This window comes from Rattus norvegicus, chromosome X (assembly GCF_021556685.1).
Source record: "Rattus norvegicus strain SHRSP/BbbUtx chromosome X, alternate assembly SHRSP_T2T, whole genome shotgun sequence".
NCBI classification, from domain to species: Eukaryota; Metazoa; Chordata; class Mammalia; order Rodentia; family Muridae; genus Rattus; species Rattus norvegicus.
In genome coordinates, this window is record NC_141554.1 from 84,493,014 (window position 1) to 84,518,453 (window position 25,440).

Consider the following 25,440-nt stretch of genomic DNA (forward strand, 5'->3'; position numbering starts at 1 on the left):
TTAAACCAGACAAAAAGGAAATATATTATAATTTTGTTTCTATAACCTGTTAGAAATATAAACCAAACAGTGACAGCAGAAAGAGCAGAGTTGGGATGAGAAGAATACATTACAAACTTCTGGCAATAATATATTTTATTTTAATAATGATCTCACAGTTCTATGAAAATGTAAAATATATCAAATTGTGTAATTGATTATGCCATTTATTGTATGTCAATTATACCTTAATAAGTCTACTTTAAATGAATAAGTTAAACACTACCCCAAGCAGCATTTAGGTAGCTTGAGTAGCCAAAGTCTAGGTTTGTTCCTATCTACATCACTCAATTCTTTCATCTCAGAGAAAAGTAACTAGGAGTCTGAGATGATCTGAAAGATACATAATAAAGCATCAACTGACATATCAATAAATACTATCTATATAGTGATAAAAACCTCTTTCAAATTTCTACAGAAAAATGATATAACTTTTTTGGTCTGTTTGTTTGAATAAAATATACTAACAAATTTATAAGGAAGATCTCACCTCTTTGGATAATCTTGTGAAGACATCTCCTCCCCTGAGGAAATCCAATATTAAGTACAGCTTCCCTTCAGTCTGAAAAGCTAATCAGAAACCACAATGTTGCAGCAGTTAAACTCTGTCATACTTTTAGATTAACATGTTTACAATTTTATTATCAAACATCATAAAACAATTATATATTAATATGGTCCATTGTTAGATAATATATCAAAATAAAACCCACTAATCCAGTCTTAATACAGGTATATATTTCTTTCCAGGACATATTCAATCTTGTATGTGGCTTTACAAAAATATTCTACCACAAAAATTATCCTGATAATGAAGTATCTTGTTCTAGTGCAGCTGCTTAAAATTTGTCTCCCAATCTGACCTATTGCATTGTACAAAGCTCAAAAATATGGTCACCTCCTCTACTGAGCCTCCCAACTTATCACATTTTCATATAGCATCTTTAATCTCTATTCCATCAAAATTATGGGTACTTTTGAGGTTTAATTGTACTTCCTGCCTCTTTTGTGTTATTTTACTTTTCTTTGCATATTCATTTACACGGTTTCATTCTTTATACATTACTAGAAATTATGGCTTTGTTTCACTTCTGCAACCCTCTTCATTTAATACAGTATTTTACCACAATAGGGGTTTATTCTTAATCTCATGACATGTCAGAGACTCAAAGAGGTTCTAAAATACTACTTTTATTCCATTACTTTATGAAAGAATTAAAAATTAGAGAGTCAGCATTTCTTGTAATTTATATAAACTGGATAAATATTTAAAACACTTTTGTCACAATTACAGTAAAAATAAATAAGTATATGTTACATTTTAAATGCACAAAATTAAATGGTATAGTTAACTGCACTAATGCTTTATTTTGATCTATTTATTCCTTAGTAAAATCATATCTATAAATCTCTTTGATATATTACCAATAGAGATATGATTCAAATTCATAAATGCCTGATCCCAAACATCCCTCCCCCATGATTTCTGCTGCTTCTTACTGATCTCACCTCTTAAGTATTACAAAATAGTTGACTAATAAAACCACATAGCTAGCTCTCCTGATTACAGCCAAAAAATACTGCCCTGATAAATAAACATTTGAATGTTTAATATAAATTATCACAGTAGCCTATGATCACTGGAAGTACGCCTTCATCTCATCTAGAAATACTATATTTTCTACATTTTTATTCTTTGTAAATTTCATATATGCATATGTGTTTAGAACAAACTTACCCCCATTTCCTTCCCTCCAATTCCTCCCATAGCCTCCCACCAATACTGCCTCCCAATTTTATGTGCTCATTTGAAGTTTAGAATTCACATAGAATTACTAGTATGAGCATGGGTATAGTGCCATAAATACCCAATTTAATAAAGATGGAAAAAAGAGACTGCATTGCTGAAGAAAACTGACTCTACCAACAGTTAGCAATTGCCAACAGTTCATCAGCCATGAGATGAGACTTCAAGATCCACTCCCTAATACTTGATGGAATTTTGGAAGACATTTCATGTTACCTTAATTAAGTTAACCAAGTTAAGAAAATGAATTCAACTAAAAGCTAGCTAGTCATATACATTTCAGGTATATTTTATATTGTTGAATATATTACATGATATTTACAGTAGTATCTGAAAAACATTACAGTTCTCTAATTCCATAAATATAAGGTTTGCTTACCATAGTGCAGTTTGACGATAAAAGGATGATTTACTTCTACCAGTATATCCCTCTCCATCTTTGTGCGAACACGGTCTCGAACTAAAATCGTAAGGACTGAAATGTGATACTTATTCATAATCTTAGTAAAGAGAACCCCAGAAGTATCAATTGATAACTAGAATTAACAATGCTAAAGACAACTTCCCTTACAACTATTCCCCTTACAAGCAATAAGAAGCATTTGGCCAATTCTATTCTAATTAACTTTCTAATTCCATACCCTTCAAAGAAGCTTTTCTTAACACCTTCATTGCATAGAGCTGCCCAGCATCAGGACCAGTCTTCTTTCTAACAAGAAAAACCTAACAGAGGAAATATTTTTAAGTGAATTTCACAGTTCAAGCCACTTGACCACTTTAAATATATTTTCTTATTTATTCCTGAGAATTTCATACAATGTATTCTGATTATATATACCCCTATTCTCCCCAATTTGTTCCAACCCCATCATATTTCTCCGAATGTCATGCTTTCTTTAATCAAGAACTTAACCAACTCCTGGCTCTTATATTGTTTGTTAAGCTTGTTCAAGCTGTATTAAATTAGTTAGAGGAAGGAGAAAAGATTACAGCTGGCAGAAGATAAAGGAATGCACATCTCAAAAACGTAAAACATGGGATGAAATCATTCACTTTGAGATTATAATGTATTTGGATCAAGCCCACCCCACCACTAAGTCCCCTCCAAATTCTTCTATATTCCCCCACTAGTATTACCTCTAAACTTGAAAATATTTATGCTTTCTATGCACTACACATATTTCGCCATTACATTCTCTGTTATAAAATACATATAAATGTAGTTATACTATAATTTATAATTAGGCACTTTATATTTGCTCACATTTTCCTTAATTCAGCAAATCAAAGTGTAAATATAATAGAAGTAGACAAGCTTTTTGGGACATACAAAAACTTGTGATTCAAGAGATTAGTAACAAAATCAAACAAATTTGAGGCCTTAATAAAGACCAAAAAGTGCTACTGCCATGAATATTCATTTGTTTTAGAAGTTCTTGGGCATCTTATTTTATAACAAAGAATAATCAGAGGCACTGCTTACCTGCCAGGTAAAATTAATCATGATGGTAAAGTATCTCAATAAAAACGTGAACAATAAATCCTACTGTTAGCAAGTAAGCTTAAATATCTTATTTTCCATTTTTTAATCTTCTCAATGAATCAGTTCTGCTTCATATAACTTTTTATTTGGACTGTTCTTTTAATCTTCATTTTATTAAACCTTGTTTTATTAATGTGCAGTTTTATAGGACTTTGGCATTAGTAGGATTTTGTTCCCATTAAATAGACTCAAACATTTAATGTCATAAAACTACCTGATCTAAAACTCCTATTGCTTATACTTAAGTAAGCCTGTACAGCCCAAAGTTTCTTGGAACTGGGCCTACACTTATCTGATTCACGCCTTGGCCAAATTCCTGAATATGTTCAGCATATAACAAGTCACACCCACACAATGCCTACACAAATGATGCAATACTGACAAGCAAGTATGTTCACATCCTAAGAAGCAAAACAAAAGGTACCTTCTAAATATTTTTTGGTTGATAAACTACATAAACCTCACTATTTTGTACCTTAGTACTCTGAATTTAAAAGGGGTCTCAATGATCTATTTCTTAAACCGATATTCCTATACAAAATGTTGTATAAATTTAAGAACTGAACATACAACTTTTTAACAGCATAGTGTTACATTTAATATGAAGATGTTCTTGAAAAATAATAATTTTGTTATACATTATTTTCTTTATTAAGATCAATATAAAAGTTTATCTTGTCTGTTTAACAGGTTTCTACCCAACAGATATTGTTAATACTAATTTATTTCTTTATAGTGTATGTCAATGTCATGTCTGGCCTGCTTACACTTTCAGGCCCAATGCAATACATTTGTAAATAAAAATGTGTATTCTAGGCTTTGTGTCACCTTTCCTACTCTATTATTTCTGTCTCTTATTTTGGTTTTTGGGTTTTATCCTCCCTTTGATGTTTGGATTTGTTTAAGAATGGGTCTCATTATGTACCCAAGCTGGGCTCAAACCACTCTGTAGCCTCCAGGCTGGGCTTAACCTCCAAATCAGTCTTCTTCCTCAGCTGCCAATGTGCCAGGGTTTCAGGCAAACAACAGCATATCTACCTTATGCTACTTGTTTTCAATTTCAATTGTTATTTATCTATGGAATTCTTAAAATCTTTTGTAAGACAAAGCAAGAAATAAATTCACAGATGAAGATATATAACAAAAGTTTTAATAACTTGAAATGTTTCTGTGTAATCATATTTGTCAAATATTTAAGCATTTATTAATTTGATATTAAAAACTTCATCTCTGTTCTTCTAAGTTAATATATACTCTAAGAAACATTAAAAATAAAATTATAAAAATAAATAAATAAAATTATATAGAATATATACTAATTTACAAATTACTTTTATAATAACTAGTCTACAAACACCAGCAACTTAATAGAGCCTCTTAATTTTGTTTTCCACCCCTGTCTTTGTTTTCTGCTGCTGTAATAGACACCATGACAAAAACAACTTGAGGGTTAAAGGGTTTATTTGGCTTACACACTACAGTCCATCATGGAAAGAAGCCAGGGCATGAAAGGCAAGAAAGAAAGCAGAGACCATGTAGGAATGCTGCTGACTGGCATGCTTCCTCCAGATTGTTCAGCCACCTTCTTTATACAGACCAGGCTCACCTACCCAGGTATGGTACCACCCAGTGTGCTGGGTCTTCCTACATCAACCACTAATTAAGATACCTTACAAACATGCCCACAGGCTAAACCGATGGATACAGTGTTTCAACTGAGGTTCCATTTTGGAAGTGTGTCAAGATGATAACCAAGATCATCATATTTAGCTTACATCATTCATAGACAAAGCCATCTCATTTTGTCTTTTCTATCCTGTGAGTATTTCTATGTTTATGATATATCCAATATCATATAGGTAATAGACTGTATTCAAATTATTAATGTCTAGTTTATATTCACCAATATACTTCATAAAAGTACTGACACATTCAGTACATAGCTTTCCTTACAAATGTCTTCATCACTGTATTTACTGCCTGATTGCCTTACTTTTCCTTTTTGTAACTAAATCTCAGCTACCATGATATTTTCTTTCTTTTCCAGAAATAGTGATTATTTCGGTCTTTCTAACAGCTACTTATTATATGAATTCAATAATTTCCATGTCCTTGATTATAGGTACACAAGAGTCAGGATCCATATTCATATACTTCCTTTCCATGAAACATATTACCAAATACTTAACAAACAAATACAAATAATGAGTATATGAATTCATTTTCTCAAAGATTCTTCAAAGCAAAAATTCTCACATGATTTCTAAATCACCTATGCTAGTTCTATTTTGCTATAAGAGATAATGGGTTAGCTTATGAGTACATACAAGAATTACAGCATAAATTCTAAATTTTCATGCAGAGCTAAATAACAGAGACAAAAATGACCAGGAAAAATCACAAAAAGAACATAAAATATTTTCATAGAAATCAAGAAAATGATTTAGACAACAACAAAGAACATGCCATGTTTCCTACATAGAGTAATATAAGCTCAAGGGGTTAAAAAGCCTTGACTGTTATGGAACAGTATAACAAAATCTGAATAAAAACACAAATAAAATATGGGCCTTTGAGGCCCATAGACACAGTTTTGTTAAATATCAAGAAAAACACATGTAGAAAAAGGATTACCTTTCCAAAAGATCCCTGACCAAGAACCTTGAGCAAGTCGAACTGTGCGGGATCTGCTTTCTCATATCCTTCTTTAACATGCTGTGTAATAGGGATTTCTTTAACCAAATCTTCCCGCTAATAAAAACAAAAACAAAAACCAAATAATACTCATGTATAGTTCCAACATCCTGTGATTAGTTTCATTTTAAAACAACAATAACAAAATCACACCATAAGTTATGCAGTAATAAATTCTGTAAATCAAGCATTTGTTTTATGGACTATTGCTATTCTCATCTCCTGACATAGCACAGAGTTATACTTTACTTTCTTGTAGGCTTTGGTTTGTTTTCTGAGACAGAATCCTGCTATGTCTACCCAGATAGTGTGGAACTTGCTACATGGATCGGAGAGTCCTCAAACTGTTGACAATCCTCGCTAAAGTGGAGCGTCAGATACAGAGACAGAGGAAGATAAAACCTTGCAAATTGTGAGACTGCAAACATAAAAAAATTACAAAAGTCCTTTTAAATTGTATTTTACTCTATTCTTCAGATTTAATATCTAGTCAGATCAATGCAAAACAAATTCAAAAAATATGATTTATAAACTCGAAATGTTCCCAAGCAATGAACCTTAATTAATCTGAATATAATCTATATCTAAGTCTCCTACCATATGTGTGAAAAAGAAAGGAATCCTCCCAGGTAGTATTTCTACCCCCTGATAGAAGGCTCCTCTCAGGTTTAAAATTATACTCGTTAGTTGTAATGCTAGTTCCTACAGAAAGCACAGTAACAAACAGAAATTTTATTTTTTTAAATCCACATGAACTCCAAATCACAAAATAGCCAAGCTAAAGAAATAATCTCTGATCTAACACTTTCACTGTCTAAAAAACAAAATCAATACACTTAACACTTCAGTTGTATAATGTTAAATGTTCTTTATCTATTGGCCATTTGAATCTCTGGTTAATCAATCAGTGTTGGCTATAGTTAACGTGGACCAGAGAATGGCCCCAATGAGCTAGATACCTTGACATTAAAATAACATCGATGACAGAAAAGTCAGACATTTACTCTCAAGAGATGTATATCAGTAGAGGAATTCTAATTCTAAGCATTTGGGGTCTCTACATAAATCAATTAGAAATGATTAATAATTCTAAAAGAATATTAATGGATGTCTTATATATAAAAATATAACAAATCCTCTTATATAGTCAGTGACTTAAAGCATGCTTTAAAAAACAAAAATAAATTAACCTATAAAATAGGTTTCTTAGCTTTTTAATAAAATAAATACATTAAAATTCAATATGTATATTTTAAAGATATATGTGAATGTATGTTTGTGTGTGTGTGTGTGTGTGTGTGTGTGCGTGCATGGAGTAATAGGACTTGAACCTAAGGTATCATGCATAAGAGGAAGCCCTCTACTACTGAGCTACAGCCTCAGCTCTCAAACTGCTGTATTTTTAAGTCTACGAAAGCAGAATATATATATATATATATGTTATGCATATTCAAAAATAATATATTTTATATTGAATTATATTTTATTATATAATAGAACTAGGAAGACAGTAGAACCATTTTAGTCAATGTAATTGTGTACATGAGCACTAAAATTAACCTTGTAATAAATATACCAAAATTTCTTTACTCCAGTAGAATATGATTTAATTATTCACTAACTCAATACAATATTTCCTAGCTAATATTCTGTATCACCATGTGCTGGATACACAAAGGTAAAATTCATACTTGATGTAGCAACATTTTTAGAAACGCAATATCCTCCCTTCAAAGAAACAAAAGGAAAAGATATAGCTGAGAGGCTGAATTCAATCCTTTAAAACGTAATATGTTGAACTGGGACATTTAAGAAAATAATTATGATAAAATAATAACGTATGGCTTAACTTACAGCTGTGCCCTAATTCAAAATGACTGATAATAATCTTTTTTAAAAAGCTCATAAAACCATACATGTATGCGCGCGCACACACACACACACACACACACACACACACACACACACACACACACACACAATATGAAATGATCTACAAACCCAAGAGAAAGCCCTCAGAAAAATCAATCTTGCCAACACCTTGATGTCAGACTTAATAGAAGTCTATAACTGTGAGAAAATTAATTTCTGATGGTTAGGACACTCAGTTTGTGGTCCTTTGTTAGGGCAGTCCTAGAAAACATATAAAGTACCTACTCTGAGTTGATGTGTGAAAAATGAAGATGTTATTGAAAAATAAAAACTTAACTTCCAGCGTTCACACTTTTCACATTAAATGGCAAATTGGAGGAATAAGTGAGTACAGTATTAGATATTTTTCTAAATTTCTAAAATATATTCAATATTAAGAAAAAATTTAAAAGGCTCAACCACAAGTTCTATACTCTGGTCTTTTTTTTTTTTTTTTGAATATAGAAAGTCAAGAATGCTGTAACACTAGAAAAATGCATTTGTAAGCACAAACCAGTTAGTCAAATACACTACTACTTCATTCATTTGACAAATGATTTGGTTATGGAAAGGAAATCAGTCTTTAGGATGAAAAGGAGATTAGGACAATCTAGTAGCAATCTATTACAACTCTAATACAAAAGCATCACAAGACTATAGAACAAAAGGCTAACCAAAGATGGATGTCTAAAGCTCAAATATACTAGAGTTTATGTAATAATGTAGCATCCATCTATTCAAGCACTTGTTTTATTTCAAGGCAGAAAGGCTATTTTGGTAAAACAACAACATCAAAAAAAGGAGGAAGAGGAAAAAGAAGGGGAAAAAGAACAACAACAACAAAAAAGTTAAAATTCAAAGAAACCATTTTACTGAAATCATGTGCAGAATAATATGTCACTGAAGGTCATACCACATATCAACATTGTTTGAACAAAGGCTAACAATAATAGTGCAAATAAGTATGTGCCACTAGCTTGAATAGACATGTCAAAATAACGAATACACTGGAAAATAAGCCGAAAATACTTATTGCAAAATTTATACTGATGATTAAACACTAAAGGATGGCAGCAACTCATTCTTAGGATGATTTATTCTAATTGCATCCAGTTTTGTTTCCTCATCTATAAAATGGAAATAAAACCTTTATCCATTTCAGATCTCAGTCACATAGGGATCTTTAAAAACAGACACAATTTCTATAAAATCAAGTTACTGAGCTTATTTTTATCATCTTTACATGAAGTAGAAACTCTACCTAATACTAATTGTATTGAGTAATGATTGTTCATCAAAGAAGTTTTTAACACTTGTAGAACAAAAGATTTTGAGATTTTTAAAGAAGGGGCATTGAATAGAAAGATAGTTGATTAGCAGCACTGCAAGAAAACAAAATACTGCAGCACACAAGGCTTAATGTCCATGAAATAGAGAGGCAAACAAGCTCAGGGGCATAGGCCTGGAATCCCATCTACACACTAGGGTAAACCAAGATCACCACAAGTAAATCAAAGCCAGCCTGAGCTACAGAATGAGTCCGAGGCCAACTTGAAGAATTTAGTGAGCTCATATCTGAAATAAAAAGTCAAAGCAGGGCTGGATCTATAGCTCAGTAGTAGAATGCTACCACCTCCCTAGCAGGAAGGAATTCCTAGCTCCAATCTTCAATGTTCCCCAAAAGGAACAGAAATGAAAACAGGGAAGCAAAAGCTACTACAAATGAAGCACATATTACAGCCTTGAAATACTCTGTATCTATGTAATGTTTTATGTTAATTTAAATTAAACATACGCAACAAAGACTTTTTGAAAGAATCTGTATAAGAGACATATTTCCAATGTGGTTTTTAAATTTTAAAATTTGGAGCTAAAATGTGGAGGAATTGATGAAGACTTTTAAAGTGTATTTTTAGTTAAACATGACATTTATATTTCTGATTAATAAAAATAAACTTAGAAACTAAATATGTTATGTTGTAGGAGTGGAATCAACAAGGTATCTAACTGTTAAAAAATCCTCTTTTAAAAATCCCTAAGGCACTATTAGCATTAAGTAAATATTTTATGAAGCTTTAAAAAGTAAATTTAAACCACATACATCAGACTGGATAGATGACTGAGTAGTTAAGAGCATTTATTCTTGCAAAGGACTTGGGTTCAATTCCCAGCACCCACAAAGTATGTAACTCCAACTACACTACATAGGAATTGATACCCTCTTCTAACTTCCAAGGGCATGCATATAGTCCACATACATGCATTCAGGAAAAACACTTATGCACATAAAATAAATGAATCTAAAATATCATATATTTAAAATAAGCATAAACAAATCACAAACTATTTTGACAGCATGTATGAAGTTAATTCACGTCAGCCATCTGCTAATGAAGAAAAATGCTTATCTATTTTTATTAGTTTTGGTGTTAGAAGCAGAGGACTAGGTGGTAAAATGTTATCTCACATACTTTTTATATACACTAGATATTTAGAGTCTGAGAAGCATTTTATTAAATTTTCCTTCTTTTGACTGACTAAAAGACATCAAGCGAATGTGAAAGTCTAAGGTACCAACAAGTGAGACAGATCTTAGTCTCTAACTTAGATCTCTAAATGACCCAAACACAAGACAGTTTGGGGCCACATAGGCAATAACAGTAATTTAATTTTGTGTGTGAGTGCATGCATGCCTGCACCTGTTTGTGTGTGTTGGTGCTTGGAATGAAACACAATGACTTAGAATAAAGGAATATTTTACCACTGACTTATATTCTCAGCCCCTCAGGTTCATATTTAAAGAACAACCTTTCATAAGTCAATTCATCAAACAACAGCATCTACAATCCCTCACTATTTTAAAATGACAGAAAGTCAACCACAAAAATAGCTATGAACAATCCACTGAAATACAAAAGCATTAAAACCATCATAAACAGTGATAAATTTATGTGACATCCTTATTATCTGTAGTTTTGTTGATATGAACTGAGTGTTTTATCAATTAACTACCAAAAAGCAGGGTTTTAAGGTTGTTTCATAAAGTAAATCAAATCTCTATGCACTCTCTCTGAAATCGACAGTATGCAAGTCATATTTGTATCTAGTACTATGTATATCAAATGTCTTCCTACATAAAGTATATTTTCATATTAAAATTAGAAAAGCAAGTATCATCTGAGTAGTGGTAGCACACACTCTTGGTCTCAACACTCAGCAAGCAGAGGCCAGTAATCTGAGAGTTGGAGGCCAACCTGATGTACAAAGTGAGTTCTAGGACAGTCAGGACAACACAGTAAAACCCTGACTTGAACCACCAATTAAAGGGGGCGGTAGGCAAATATATGACACCCTATAGATTTATCTCTTCAACTTTAAGTTAACTACACATATCCATGATATACATGTACCTCTGTACATGTGAATCTACACCCTCTTAATGTCCTGTAGCATGGAGCTTGGTGTCTCCTTGTTGATTATTGCTAAATTATGATCCAATCTTCTCCAAAGGCTTTTGTAGATACTTATCATTTAAAAAATAGCAAGATGAATATCACTATATCCTTTAAGGTTCATATTATCTATACATTTTTAGTTTTCTTGATAGAAGTTTACATTTTATTATTCTCAAAATTAAAATGTTACTGATATTAAAATTTTACTAAATTGCAAATGCCAAAGTGACATCATACTTCTCATCTTGTCAACCATAACTCAAAGGGAGATTTCAAACTCACTGTCTAGTGAGTTAGTAACGAAGAACATTTCAAAGGACAGTCTTAAACTCAATTTAAATACCTCTGCTGGTTTCAATATGAGATAAATTTACTGATGGAGATGTTTTATAAGGGGTTTCCTGACATTGTCTACAACAACTAAATAAGAAAAGAATGGACTCGAATCTATACAATGCAGTCACCTAACAGGAGACAGATTCTAATATTCACTGGTCTTCCCTACCTGCCAAAAGGCACAATCTCTGTAAGACTAGATTAAAAAAAAAACCATATTATGAAGAGAAAATAACAATAATGTATTTGAAGTTCCTTCTAAATAAAAAATAAAGCTATGAAAATATCTATAAAGATGGTAACTATGAAGTCACAGTATTAATGGAAATTCCTATATTAGTCCGACCTTCCATAAAATTTTAAGAGTACTTTTCCCCAAATCTAGATTTTATAAATTAAGTCTTTTCCATAGGCCTTAAATGCAATGACCTAATGGTTAAGCAATGGTGAAATTTTCAGGGACTTCTGAAGTGCCTTAGAGTCAATCCTTTTTTAGATAGCTAGAAAAGTTTGTAAATATTTCAAGCTATCTTTATAGTCCAATTCTGTCAAAGATAGATCTCCTTTTTATTCTAAAGTTAAAGATAATCTCTTTAAGTTTAATCCAAAGAACACTGCATTTACATACCCACAATTTTTATATACTAACAAGTAAAAATACCATTTGTTCAAACTGCTGATTCCTATGGCCTGTATATTTTAAAACTGCTGATTCTTATGCCTTTGTATTTTCAATAAGCTGTTTTTTGAAAAACCACATACAAGCCAGGCTTAATGATTAAAGCCTGCAGTCCTAGTATCTGGGAAGCTGAAGGAGGAGAAGTGTTACAAATGTTAAAGTGAGCCTGGATTGTAGAGTGAGATTCCAGTCATTTAAAAAAAAATCACAGACTAGGAATGAGCTCTGTGATACAGTATTTACCTAGTCCCTGCATAAAAGGAAAATATTAAATTTTTAAAACTTCTGCTATGAGGTGTGGTAGCACATGCCAATAATCCCAGAAGTAAGAAGGTGGAGGTTAGAACATCAAGAATTTAAGGATGCCTCAGCTACACTGAGTTTAAGGCCAAGTAGGACCACAAGAAACTATCTCAAAAAATTACATTTATCACCAACTTATTTAAATACAATTCTAAAACTGATAAAAGCTTTTCATCTTTCCAATTATTCACCTTCTTTATATGCTACAAATGATGTTTACTAAATGAACGTGAGTACTTACCCGGCAAAAAACTGGCTCTCCCTCATCCATTGGTTCATCAACCATTTTAAGATCATTTACCTGAAAAACATTGTTCAAAATGTGAAGTTCAATAGTATTAAAACAAGAATAATAACTAAGAAAAAAATAGCCCGAGGCATTTCCCTTACCATTCAAACAAGTTACTGAGAAAGAAAAGGTCAAAGATCCAAAGAAAGCATTTAGAAAAGGAAAATTGCTAATATACTTCATACATTGTCCTTGAAACCTTAATTTTTTACAGCTTTATGTTTCATTACATACTTATTAAGGTTGTGCTATGACTGATGACCTTACACATATAAATAAATCTCACAGACATTCATTTTGGTATATTCAAAGAAAGTCAGAATAGGAACAATTTCATATGAATGTGCAGTGGGAAATCTCCTATGATTTAATTTTAAATTCATAAGATGACATACAGAACAGAACTACGGGAGATTTAAGCAGCTATGGAAACCTTTTTTACATGCAAGGCTTAGTGGAAAATTACATGTGTTCAAGCATTAATTTTTTTAAAAATTAAGTATAGAGGGGACTTTGATCAAGGAATGATAAACTATGACCCATGGGCCAAATCAGGTTATCTGCCTGTTCCTGCATAAAGGTTACTAAAATACAGTCTTACTCATTTGTTTCTGTACTAACTATGATGGCCTTCTTATTACAATAGCAAACTTAAGTAGTTGTGACAGAGACACTATAACAAGGTCTTAATATTTATTGCTTGGCCTTTAACAGAGAAAGTCTGTCACTCACTTATGTGAGGAGTACAAAATAAATAAAAGCAAGTTGGTCTAAGAGAAAATGAATTTAATCAATGCTCATTAGTCAGACACCACAGAAAAGTAAAGGGAGATGAATGAATGGACAGAAGGATGAATTAAAGCCTACCTCTCCCTGATTATCAACTAAAAATCCTATTTAGAATACTAAAGAAGTCATTCTGGAACTCCAGGTACGCAGTAACAATAGGGAGAAATATCAAATTTTCAAAAACTCAAATGAGCTCTCAGGATTGTTTTTGGTAAGATGGCCAGTTTCACTCTGTTAATCTTGCCTATCCATAGCATGGGAGATCTTTCCGTCTTCTGAGATCTTCCTCAATCTCTTTCTTCAGAGACTTGAAGTTCTTATCATACAGATCTTTCACTTGCTTGGTTAGGGTTACCCCAAGATAGTTTATATTATTCATGACTATTGTAAAGGGTGTTGTTTCACTAATTTCTTTCACAACCCATTTACCATCATTATAAAGGAGGGTTATTAATTACTTTGAGTTAATTTTGTACCCAGACTCTTTGCTGAAGGTGTTTATCAGGCTTCGTAGTTCTCTGGTGGAACTTTTGGGACCACTTAAGTACACTACCATATCATCTGCAAATAGTAATATTTTGACTTCTTCCTTTCCAATCTGCATCCCTTTGACCTCCTTTTGTTGTCTGATTGCTCTGGCTAGGACTTTGAGAATTATATTGAATAAGTAGGGAGAGAGTGGGCAGTCTTGTCTAGCCCCTGATATTAGTGGGATTGCTTCAAGGATGTCTCCATTTAATTTAATATTGGCTGTTGGTTTTTTGTATATTGCTTTGATTATATTTAAGTATGTGTCTTGTATCCCTGATCTATCTAATAGTTTTAACTAAAAAGAGCATTGGATTTTGTCAAAGGCTTTTTCAGCATCTAATGAGATGATCACGATGATTTTTTTTTCAGTTTATTTTATGGTGGATTACATCTTGATTCTATGTTTGAACTAAAGCAAATACTGGCTCCAACATCAATCTATATATATAAGGACTACAACATCAAAATACAATAACTTCTACAATACTAACCATACTTAAAACTCAGACTAACCATAAGTGAGGTGAGATTGAAATAAATAGTAAAGAACATTTATTTAAGACTTGTGCTAGCAAACATATGTGTAAAACACAGCAGCTTTATTAGCAACTGTCAGAAATTGCAAACTGTGTGTCCTTCAAATAGTCCAGAATAAGGAATAAAAGATTACACATCACCAAAAAGGAAGAACTACTAATACTTCTGAGAGTTCAGATGACTCTTAGACATATTTGTCAACTCTAAGACATCAATTCTTAAGTATTAAAAAGGCAAACTACAGGGAAACAAATAAAAGATAATCATTATAAAAGTTAATTAGGGAGCTACTCTAAATAAGTTCTTCACTCAGGGGTTCCCAATTTTGGTATATGTCACCACTGTCTTATACTTTATCTCTATATTGGGCAATGTGGTGTCTAAAAAACAAGCTATATAGATCTGACATTAACTAGCAGCTTTCAACAAACAATCCAAATCCAGAAAGACAGCATCCTGACTCTTAAGTTCTTACAATAGAGAAATTCTCAGATTTCTCTATACATAAAGAGTTATGTATAGAAAAAGGATTATCTATATGAAAAGAAAATTATGACGTTCCTGTTACCTAGCTACTGGTTACATCCTAGTCATACCATCTTATGACTAATTTATCATGAAGCTGTTAGTCTGGAGGAACTAGAAATAAAATGAACTGGGATGAGTCAAAAAGCATCACTACATCCTGGAAATTATCCCAGGCACAAACAGAACACCTAATTTTTACTATTTCATTGACCTTCAAAGAGCATGTTTTCAATATAAGAATAGCCATTCTAAGAAACACCATAGAAATCACTGGTGCTTACTAAAACCCAAGTCATTTTTACTCATGTGAAAAAATATTTTAAAAATGGCAGAAAGACATACATGGTATGCACTCATTGATAAGTGGCTATTAGCCCAAATGTTTGAATTACCCTAGATGCCTAGAACAAATGAAACTCAAGACGGATGATCAAAATGTGAATGCTTCACTCCTTCTTTAAAAGGGGAACAAGAATATCCTTGGCAGGGAAGAGAGAAGCAAAGATTAAAACAGAGACTGAAGGAACACCCATTCAGAGCCTACCCCACATGTGGCCCATACATATACAGCAACCCAATTAGACAAGATGGATGAAGCAAAGAAGTGCAGACCGACAGGAGCCAGATGTAGATCGCTCCTGAGAGACACAGCCAGAATACAGCAAATACAGAGGCGAATGCCAGCAGCAAACCACTGAACTGAGAATAGGACCCCTGTTGAAGGAATCAGAGAAAGAACTGGAAGAGCTTGAAGGGGCTCGAGACCCCATATGTACAACAATGCTAAGCAACCAGAGCTTCCAGGGACTAAGCCACTACCTAAAGACTATACATGGACTGACCCTGGACTCTGACCTCATAGGTAGCAATGAATATCCTAGTAAGAGCACCAGTGGAAGGAGAAGCCCTGGGTCCTGCTAAGACTGAACCCCCAGTGAACTAGACTGGTGGGGGGAGGGCGGCAATGGGGGGAGGGTCGGGAGGGGAACACCCATAAGGAAGGGGAGGGGGGAGGGGGATGTTTGCCCGGAAACCGGGAAAGGGAATAACACTCGAAATGTATATAAGAAATACTCAAGTTAATAAAAAAAAAGGCATAAAAAATAAAGCTTTACTTTTTTTTTTTTCAAAAAATCTGGGGGTGTGGGGATATCATCTTGGAGACAGGGGAGGAGGAATGGGAAGAGAAACTGTCAGAGGGTAGACAGGAGGGGGATAATGACTGGACTGTAATAAAAAGATTAAAGATAAAGATATTCTCTCAAAACAGTAAAAGAATTAAATGATAAAAAATCAGGAGTGGCCTCCATTGTTGGTGGGATTGCAGACTGGTAAAACCATTCTGGAAATCAGTCTGGAGGTTCCTCAGAAAATTGGACCTTGAACTACCTGAGGATCCAGCTATACCTCTCTTGGGCATATACCCAAAAGATGCCCCAACATATAAAAAAGACACGTGCTCCACTATGTTCATAGCAGCCTTATTTATAATAGCCAGAAGCTGGAAAGAACCCAGATGCCCTTCAACAGAGGAATGGATACAGAAAATGTGGTACATCTACACAATGGAATATTACTCAGCTATCAAAAACAATGGCTTTATGAAATTCATAGACAAATGGTTGGAACTGGAAAATATCATCCTGAGTGAGCTAACCCAATCCCAGAAAACACACATGGTATGCACTCATTGATAAGTGGCTATTAGCCCAAATGCTTGAATTACCCTAGATCCCTAGAACAAATGAAACTCAAGACGGATGATCAAAATGTGAATGCTTCACTCCTTCTTTAAAAGAGGGAACAAGAATACCCTTGGCAGGGAATAGAGAGGCAAAGATTAAAACAGAGACAGAAGGGGCACCCATTCAGAGCCTGCCCCACATGTGGCCCATACGTGTGCAGCCACCCAATTGGACAGGATGGATGAGGCAAGGAAGTGGAGGCCTACAGGAACCAAATGTAGATCGCTCCTGAGAGACACAGCCAGAATACAGCAAACACAGAGGCGTATGCCCACAGCAAACCACTGAACTGAGACTAGGACCCCCGTTGAAGGAATCAGAGAAAGAACTGGAAGAGCTTGAAGGGGCTCGAGACCCCTTATGAACAACAATGCCAAGCAACCAGAGCTTCCAGGGACTAAGCCACTACCTAAAGACTATACATGGACTGACCCTGGACTCTGACCTCATAGGTGGCAATGAATATCCTAGTGGGGTCACCAGTGGAAGGGGAAGCCCTTGGTCCTGAACCCCCAGTGAGCGTGATTGTTGGGGGGAGGGTGGCGGTGGGGGGAGGGTGGGGAGGGGGCCCCCATGAAGAAGGGGAGGGGGGATTAGGGGGATGTTTGCCAGGAAGCCGGGAGGGGGAATGGCATTCGAGGTGTAGATAAGAAATATTCAAGTTAATAAAAAAAAAAAGAAAATCAGGAGTGGGAGGTAGGACGAGGGAGGGCATGAGGCTTCCCCTTCTAAGTGGAATGAGGAGAGGACTTACATGATGAGGTGCAGGGAAGAGAAAAGGGCTGATATTAGGTTGTAAAGTGAATAAATAAATTTAATGTAAAAAACAAGTAAACCAAGCTCTCATTAGTCTAATAAAAACTACTTTTAATTTAATTTTCTCAGAAAATAATTTAAGCAATTTCTAATAGTCTGGAAACACCTAAATAAATAAATAAATAAATAAATAAATAAATAAATTATACAAATAAGAAAAATCCCAATGAGAATGTAAGAAATGATGGGTGATGTAAATTAATCTCATAAACCAAATATACATAAGTGATCAGTTTTCACAACAAATATGTATTATTAACCTATTAGTTAGTAGTCTCTAGGATCCCCTAAAATACACCTCGCAAGCAAAATGACTGTATGCATGTAGTATCCAATATTAAAAATACACTTAAGAACCTAATATATAATAATGAAATTTTGCTTTCAAATAACATTTCAAGACTACATTTTGGGTACTGACTTCTGGAGAAGGTCAATAATAAAAATAAACAATTACCATCATCATCATCATCATCATCGCTCCTATTCTTCCTCCTCTACCTCCCTCTCCTCCCCTACTTAAAACAACTAGAATAAATCAGACCTAAATTTAGGTCTGTTCACAATACCTAGAATAATCTTATATCTATTGAGTCAAGCTCTTTACCAAACAGGGGAACTTCCAAGTCATAAGCCTCACCTCTTTGTGTTCATGCTGTCGAATAACCATCGCCGCAGTCTTCATGGTAAACACAATCTGTGGCTGGATTCAAAAGAAAAAAAAAAGGAGAATGGCAAAGGCGATGTGATTTCATTTATATGGTTACATTATGGAAAATAGAGATTTTCCTTATTATCTTGATTGAAATAAGTGGTCATGTGAAACCCACACGACAAAGGAATATAAGCATGTTGTTTGTAGGAGCTACTAAGCGACTTCTAGGGAAGCCTCTAGCCAATACTCAGCAAAAGGCCAGTCTTTCCACCTTACAGCTGCATGGAGAAGAACTGTGCCAAAAGCCTTTGAGAATTTAAAAGTAGACCTTCCCCAATGAAGCCTCCAGATAAGAATGCAGAAGAACTGAAACTTTGATTATAGGTTTATATGCTAAGCAGAAGACATCGTTCGTTGAGTCATGCCCAGATTCTCAGCTCATATAATATAACTGTGAGATAATAAATATATCTTTATTTCACCTGTAAATTCACATGACAATATTATGTAGCACCATATATTTACTACAATCAATATTTCTGGTCAAAAGGGTCTAGGATAAAAAGTTCTTATCTAAATGATTTCCTAGGGAAGTTTTTAACAATCCTTTAGAAATCTCTTTATAAAACTCTATCTTTGCTCTCATAAAGAAGAAATTGTATGTTACAACTTACTTAGTAACCTAGAAAAAAACTTAGAGCTAAAATTTCAAACTACTTTCCTCATAATTAAGGCTAAGAAGCTATGTTACTGCCCTTTAATGATGCTTTCTGAAAAATAAAAGTTTCTAACTTAATAAGCACACTATAGAACACATGAATTCATATTCCTTTTACAGTCAGAGATGCTTGAGAAGCTGAAGGAGAAGGATTGCTATGTTTGATGACAACCTGTGCTATATAGCAAGTTCCAGGCTAGACAGGTCTACAAAGTAAAATATCAGCATACTACTACTTCTATTATATTATTTGTTAAAATATGAATTATAAAATAAAATCACAAAAATACAAGTTCAATTTATAGTAGACTTTAGATTACACACTAGAATTTGGGTTTTAAAGACAATTCCACCATGGTGAATGAACTGGAACATTTGTATAATGCTGATAACTATATAAAACAGCATAGCTACCATAAATTATGACTGTTCCTCAAAAAAATTAGAGTAGAATAAGCATATTGTATATAATTTTACTCCTGGGTATAAAAAATGCAAAGAATTGAAAGCTGAGTCTCAGAGAAATCTTTGTGTACCGCATGATCACAGTAGCAGTAACCACAATGGGAAGAGGAGAGAAGCAACCTCTGTAGATGGCAGCGCTTATAAAAGTAACAGTGTACTGTAAGTATACAATGGAATACCATTCGGCCTTAAAAAGGAAACAATTCCAACACATATAACGAATTCTACTTATATAAGGTGCCAAAACAGGCCAAATTCATATAAACAGAAGATAAGAGTAACAAAGGTAAGTAGTTAGCTATTAGTTCAAAGCTAACCTGGTCTAAACAAGCAAAAAAAAAAATCAATGAATTCAGTCAGATACAGAGGTTTTAAAAAGCTGAACCTACACACATTAAAAAAATAAGGGCAATTACCAAAGGGTGGGATTCATAGTGGAAGAATGGTTTATTATTGATAGTTACAGTCACTTCTCCAGTAGATATGTAACTTTTTGTAAGTTTTTATTTTAACATTGGGTTACCAAGGCTCACGCCGTAACAGTTACCATAGCACGGTCTGTAGGAGGTTCTTTCCTTCCACTACATGGATCTCAGAGATCAAACTCAGGTCATCCGGCCTAGAGGCAAGCATCTTTATGCACTGCAACATCTTGCTAGCCTACACTTATATTTTTAGTCTTTTAGACTGAATTCCATAGTTAAGACTATTGTAGGAAGCTAGATACTCACTTAAATAACTTGTCCATATTCTTTCCAGCTTTTTAATTAAACTATATTCCTATATAGTTTCTATTTCAACTTTGTAGTCATTTGAAACTCACAGCCCATCAAGCATGGTCATAGCTTTGGGGTGAGTTTTAAAAGAGGCTATTTTGTTTCAAATTAATATGAAAAAGTTGCTGAAAAATCTGAAAAAAAAAAAAAAGAACCTAAGGACACAACACGATTATATACCACCTCCAAAATATTTCCTTAGTCAGATATCTAAAAACAATTATGAGGCTTTGCTGTGAAATGAATTCACTGATAAAATGTACTGAAGGCACAAAAACAAAATTAAAGCTATATATGGTCTTGAGAGTCTTTACCACTTTAGTTACCTGTGCTTTGCATGCCTGCTCATCTGTATCAAATTATAAAGTCAGATGTTCTCCTAATCCCTTTACACAAACTAAAATCAGTCTCACAGTAACTGCCATATTTTCTATCAAAAAACACTTAATTTAAGCAGGTACGGTGGCCCATAATAGTAGGCTTAGCATACTTGAGGCTGAGGTAGGAGTACTGTGAATTCAATACTACCTTGGGCTAAATAATGAGTTTCAACTGCCCTGGGCTAGTATGAGACCCTAACTGAAAAAGAGAAAGAAGGGGGGGGGTACGAATCACTTTCAATATTTAAGTTTTGGCATTATAAATTTCAAAGAGAATTTAACATCAAAAATGCCAAGCATACTGCTTTCAAACAATGCAGACCCTAAAAATATAAAAGCTAAAATGATGATTATAATTAATTTTTTTATCATTTGTCTATCAAGTTGCACATTTATCTACTTTGCATAACTTGCCAAAACACCACAGCAATTCAGACTTCACTACCTTCAGAGATGCTGTAATTTATAGGGATAAAATGGCTATTGTAATCTTAATGACTTTCTCAATCCATAGAGCCTATTGGTTGAAATAAGATGGTGAAAATTAAAAAAAAATCATCTTTTTATTGCATAACCAAAACCATGTCACCAAAGACTGCTTATAGCTATCTCTGAAGGCCTTGGGGTCAACACCTAGGACTTCTAAAGTAAAAATAACAAACCCTAGTAAATAAATAATTACAGCAAAGTGTCATACAACACTCTTTCAGCTACTTAGAAGAATCACTTGACGCAAGGATAATGAGATCACTCTGGCAACATAGTTATCTCCCCTCCCTTTAAAGTCATTGTTCATATTGTTAGCCTGTTTTGAACAACTTCATTTTAACAACTTCATTATAAAGTTAAAAACTCAGCATAAATTTTAAAATCTACTGCAATTCCTCCAACAGCTATTTATGTCTTCTGTCATAATTTCAGCATACACTTCTCCAATTAGCTATGGTATATATAAACTCAAACATGACTAAATTAAGAGGTAGCATTAATTCTAGAATAGCTTGCTAACTCAGAAATCTAACCTCTTACTGTTTTAATATCCAATGCAAGAAGCCAATGTACCTACAGAAGCTGTACTAAGTGATCTCCATTGCTAAGCTGACTGGCTTCCAATCACACAGGAGATTGTTGACGCATACCTGTAGGTGTATCTGTGAGGGTGTTTCTAGACAGGACTAATTGAGAAGTGGGTGGCACCATAAGTTGGGGGCCAGGTGAATTTAAAAAAAGAAAAGGAGAAAACCAGATCTATGACATTTACCATCCTTTGCTTACTGATTTACACGACTTGAACTTACATTTCTTTCCCATTATAATGGACCAATACTCTGAAACAGTAAGCAAAATAGATCTTTTCTACCCCTTACATTATTAAGTAAGTAATTCAAGGTCCAAATTCACAAGCAACTCAATTAAATACTGAAAAAGCATTCATTAGTAAAAATAACATTTTCTATATGGCAAAAATAATTTTAGAATACTGAAAATCAAATCAAGATAGGCATATTTCAAAACCCTCTCAGGAATAATGGAAATAGTAATAAGACACAAACTGAACTGAGAGATGTGCACTGAAACTGTGCTTTCTGCTTTTAAAGCTCTACTTCCTTGACAGCTAATTTAAGTAGGAAGAAATCAACTATTACTACTTTTAAAAGCAAAAGGGGGGGAGAGAGACCTCACCGCCTGATCAGGTGGGCACTCCTGAGGCTGCAGAACGGAGGAGACCACCAACACTGCTCACCCCTGCCCACATCCCTGGCCCAAGAGGCAAATGTATAAGGCCTCTGGGTTACCGTAGGGGAGGGCCCGGGAGCGGCAGGACCCCTGCGCCTGAGACACCGCCGGAACCTGAAGGAAACAGACCAGATAAACAGTTCTCTGCACCCAAATCCCGTGGGAGGGAGAGCTGAAACTTCAGAGAGGCAGACACCCCTGGGAAACCAGAAGAGACTGCACTCTGTGCACATCCAGACGCCAGAGGAAAACACCAAACGTCATCTGGAACCCTGGTGCACGGAGGCTCCCGGAAAGAGAGGCGCAGATCTTCCCGGTTGCTGCCGCCGTGGAGAGCACTTAGGCAGTAACCCACGAGCAAACTTGAGCCTTGGAACCACAGGTAGGACCAACTTTTCCCCTGCAAGAAACCTGCCTGGTGAACTCAGGACACAGGCCCACAGGAACAGCTGAAGACCTGTAGAGAGGAAAAACTATACTCCCGAAAGCAGAACACTCTGTCCCCATAACTGGCTGAAAGAAAACAGGAAAACAGGTCTACAGCACTCCTGACACACAGGCTTATAGGACAGTCTAGCCACGGTCAGAAATAGCAGAACAAAGTAACACTAGAGATAATCTGATGGCGAGAGGCAAGCGCAGGAACCCAAGCAACAGAAACCAAGACTACATGGCATCATCGGAGCCCAATTCTCCCACCAAAGCAAACACGGAATATCCAAACACACCAGAAAAGCAAGATCTAGTTTCAAAATCATATTTGATCATGATGCTGGAGGACTTCAAGAAAGACATAAAGAACTCCCTTAGAGAACAAGTAGAAGCCTACAGAGAGGAATCGCAAAAATCCCTGAAAGAATTCCAGGAAAACACAATCAAACAGTTGAAGGAATTAAAAATGGAAATAGAAGCAATCAAGAAAGAACACATGGAAACAACCTTGGACATAAAAAATCAAAAGAAAAGACAAGGAGCTGTAGATACAAGCTTCACCAACAGAATACAAGAGATGGAAGAGAGAATCTCCAGAGCAGAAGATTCCATAGAAATCATTGACTCAACTGTCAAAGATAATGTAAAGCAGAAAAAGCTACTGGTCCAAAACATACAGGAAATGCAGGACTCAATGAGAAGATCAAACCTAAGGATAATAGGTATAGAAGAGAGTGAAGACTCCCAGCTCAAAGGACCAGTAAATATCTTCAACAAAATCATAGAAGAAAACTTCCCTAACCTAAAAAAAGAGATACCCATAGGCATACAAGAAGCCTACAGAACTCCAAATAGATTGGACCAGAAAAGAAACACCTCCCGTCACATAATTGTCAAAACACCAAACGCACAAAATAAAGAAAGAATATTAAAAGCAGTAAGGGAAAAAGGTCAAGTAACATATAAAGGCAGACCTATCAGAATCACACCAGACTTTTCTCCAGAAACTATGAAGGCCAGAAGATCCTGGATAGATGTCATACAGACCCTAAGAGAACACAAATGCCAGCCCAGGTTACTGTATCCTGCAAAACTCTCAATTAACATAGATGGAGAAACCAAGATATTCCATGCCAAAACCAAATTTACACAATATCTTTCTACAAATCCAGCACTACAAAGGATAATAAAGGGTAAAGCCCAACATAAGGAGGCAAGCTATACCCTAGAAGAAGCAAGAAACTAATCATCTTGGCAACAAAACAAAGAGAATGAAAGCACACAAACATAACCTCACATCCAAATATGAATATAACAGGAAGCAATAATCACTATTCCTTAATATCTCTCAACATCAATGGCCTCAACTCCTCAATAAAAAGACATAGATTAACAAACTGGATATGCAATGAGGACCCTGCATTCTGCTGCCTACAGGAAACACACCTCAGAGACAAAGACAACACTACCTCAGAGTGAAAGGCTGGAAAACAACTTTCCAAGCAAATGGTCAGAAGAAGCAAGCTGGAGTAGCCATTCTAATATCAAATAAAATCAATTTTCAATTAAAAGTCATCAAAAAAGATAAGGAAGGACACTTCATATTCATTAAAGGAAAAATCCACCAAGATGAACTCTCAATCCTCATCTTCGGTTGGTTTATATACAAGTGTGCAACTTCTAGGCTTGAAAGTAAAATGATGCTATCTGGTGCTGGATAGAAGAGCCTTATTTTTTATTATGGCAGCTTGCTATTTTTGTAACATGGTGATTTGGTTGAACACAATAAAGTACAGTAGTAACTGATCTCCCCTTCTTCCTGGATGAGTGAGGAGATAATTAAATGTTGATGTCAGCATCCTTGAGCATATTCAGATGAGCTTCTGCTTCTGTTGAAAAGGATGCTGTGTTTGACTGTGGTCCGAAGCTTTGAAACACTACTTGGCATCTCCTTCCTTGGAGGTCTCACTGTTTAAACATAACAGATTTGATAGCTTGTTGGTAAGGTGAGGTCCAGCTTGTCTCCACTAGGTCATCTTCATGTGAATCCGGTGGTTATACGGTTTTGTTTTGGGGATATTTCATTTTTTTAATAACGGTTTTAGCTGACATTCATGGAGAGAATGAATCCTTAGAACTGTGCCACTAGTGAAAGGAAATCCTGTCTAGAGTATGTTTCTTTACAAAGCTGTGTCACACCATCCTTTGGGCCCTCTGCTGGAAAAGTAGAATCAAGTCTCAAATAATGCCTTTTAAATTGTATCCTCTAGTATTA

General features: G+C 34.7%; 1 protein-coding gene across 11 annotated transcripts in view; it reads right to left on the minus strand.

Annotated features, from left to right (window-relative positions):
• Rps6ka6 (ribosomal protein S6 kinase A6) overlaps window positions 1-25,440 on the minus strand; it is a 154,436-nt gene that overhangs the window by 44,548 nt on the left and 84,448 nt on the right. For all 11 annotated transcript variants that reach the window (XM_087599853.1, XM_087599852.1, NM_001191721.2 and 8 more), the window contains 6 exon segments: window positions 18,643-18,705; window positions 13,009-13,068; window positions 6,024-6,140; window positions 2,488-2,569; window positions 2,226-2,306; window positions 530-609 (listed from right to left, as the gene is read on the minus strand). In XM_087599853.1, the coding sequence (XP_087455979.1) occupies window positions 530-609; window positions 2,226-2,306; window positions 2,488-2,569; window positions 6,024-6,140; window positions 13,009-13,068; window positions 18,643-18,705 (483 nt within the window).